This window comes from Camelina sativa, chromosome 19 (genome assembly GCF_000633955.1).
Source record: "Camelina sativa cultivar DH55 chromosome 19, Cs, whole genome shotgun sequence".
NCBI classification, from domain to species: Eukaryota; Viridiplantae; Streptophyta; class Magnoliopsida; order Brassicales; family Brassicaceae; genus Camelina; species Camelina sativa.
The window spans coordinates 11,603,541-11,605,550 of NC_025703.1; the positions used below are offsets into that span (position 1 = coordinate 11,603,541).

General features: G+C 28.8%; 1 protein-coding gene across 1 annotated transcript; it reads right to left on the reverse strand.

Annotated features, from left to right (window-relative positions):
• On the reverse strand, positions 354–1,753 carry LOC104767706 (glutamic acid-rich protein-like). The gene is made up of 5 exons (XM_010491694.1): positions 1,522–1,753; positions 1,370–1,408; positions 868–1,204; positions 487–568; positions 354–389 (listed from the first exon to the last, which is right to left on the reverse strand). Exons 1-5 carry the CDS (start codon positions 1,751–1,753, stop codon positions 354–356), a joined length of 726 nt encoding a protein of 241 aa, XP_010489996.1.

Below are 2,010 nucleotides of genomic sequence, written 5' to 3' on the forward strand. Positions count from 1 at the left end.
AATTTCAAATTGCATGTCTATCTTTGCATTATTCAACTTGCATGTTGACATCTTTTTATTATCATGCATTGGCCTTTCGTATATTTGTTACGATTTTTGTTGAAACTTTATTGGAAACTTCAAAGTCTTTGTCTTTACATTTTCTTCTAAGTATTTAATATGTAGATATTTTTATCAAAATAATGATAAAAGAATAATCTTATGGTTAATATAACCATAAATCGATATATGTAAATAAATTTAAACTGTCATTTATTTAAATTCAAAAAATTAGAATCCATCTATCATTTGAATAAAAAATAATTAAAACCCCCTAAAATCCATAATAAGCCAAAACAAAATTAAGGAAGTCGTCAGTCTTCTATTTGCGAGTCCTCTTCCTTGGTCTCCTATAAATTAGTTAATTAATACATGAAAAAAGTTTATAAACGAATTTTTAGAATGTTTTCATCTAATATATAACATGAACAGAGATGATAATCTTACAATTCCATCATTTTCGACTCCTCTGGAATTTGCGGATTGAGTATTATTTGCGTACAAACTGTAGAAGATATACTTCTTTTTCCTGCAAAGTTAAAACAGAAATAATTCTTTAATATTTGATCAACAAGACTGAGCAATAAATATCATCAAATTGAATGTATACCTTGGAAAACTTCAATAACACTCCATCGAATAACACAAACTAAGCGATCACCTCGGAAAGATTTATAAGTATCGTAGAATTTTGCAGCCGATCTTTCGAATAATTCACACCTTATTAGGGTTCCACTAAAATGTTAAGAATTAAAACTTTATGTTTCAATATAATTCAAGATCATAATTATGTATAATATATATATATATAAGAGTATTATAATTCACCTGAAATCACATAGATCAAAAGATATTTTGTGGTTAATAGAGTAATCATCTGCTCTACTATTTATTGCAATATTTTCTTCAGAACTTTGCATCTCATCGTTCTCTTCATCCTCCTCTAAATCTTGGATATATTTATCCTCATTATGATCATCATTATCACTATTATCTGATTGATATTCGACCTCATCATCAGTTTCTTCATCAATATCATCATATTCTTCATCCATTATATCATAAGAAACATCATCTTCTTCATCGCTTCCTTCTTGTATATAATCAGAATCGTCTTGATTTCCAACATTACTGTCGTCATCAGATTCTTCAAAGACCGTACAATCTGTTTATGAGTGATCATGACACGAAGCGTTTTTTTTTCTGAACCAAATCGAGTACAATACTTAAACAACATACGAATATTGTCACTTTGTGTTGCGTCATCAGATTTCTCATGATTTTCCGACTTATTGTTTTCGTCTTTTTTATTGTAATTTCCTGAAATTACAGCTGAATTCCCCAACATTGACAACCTCATCGATGACGTCTGTATAAAAATAAAGTTAGTTCAAATACAAAGATTTACTAATAATAATTGAAATTAATATTAAAATAACAAAAATAATTCCTCACCCACTAAATAATCTTCACATTGGGTACCATCATTAATGAGTTTAAAATCGACGAAATCATAGAAATCTTCCCCTCTAACAATTGAATTCTCTTTGATCTTGGTATTATACAAAATAACAATTTTGTAACGATGTGCGGTAGCTAAACATGAACCATACTGCTCAACAACCTTAAAGTCTTCGAAATAAAGCCAATCACCAACGTTAAACTTGGAGACAAAACGATCATAAACATCTCCACGAAAGGAACATTGGACCATTACACCCTAGTAAAACATAGTATTAATAATAGTCACATAATATGATTTTTTATGTCAAAATAATATGCTCAACGCTTGCAAATTAAAACTTTCAGGTGTAATTGCATATACGCTTTATTTTTGGAATACATAATGAGCTTATTATTAGATTAAAGTTAATACCTTTATATCAGATAAAACCAACTCCAAACATGGACCTTTTTCTTCCCACAAACACAAGACCTTCATACGAATTTTCTATTCATATTTCGATGAAT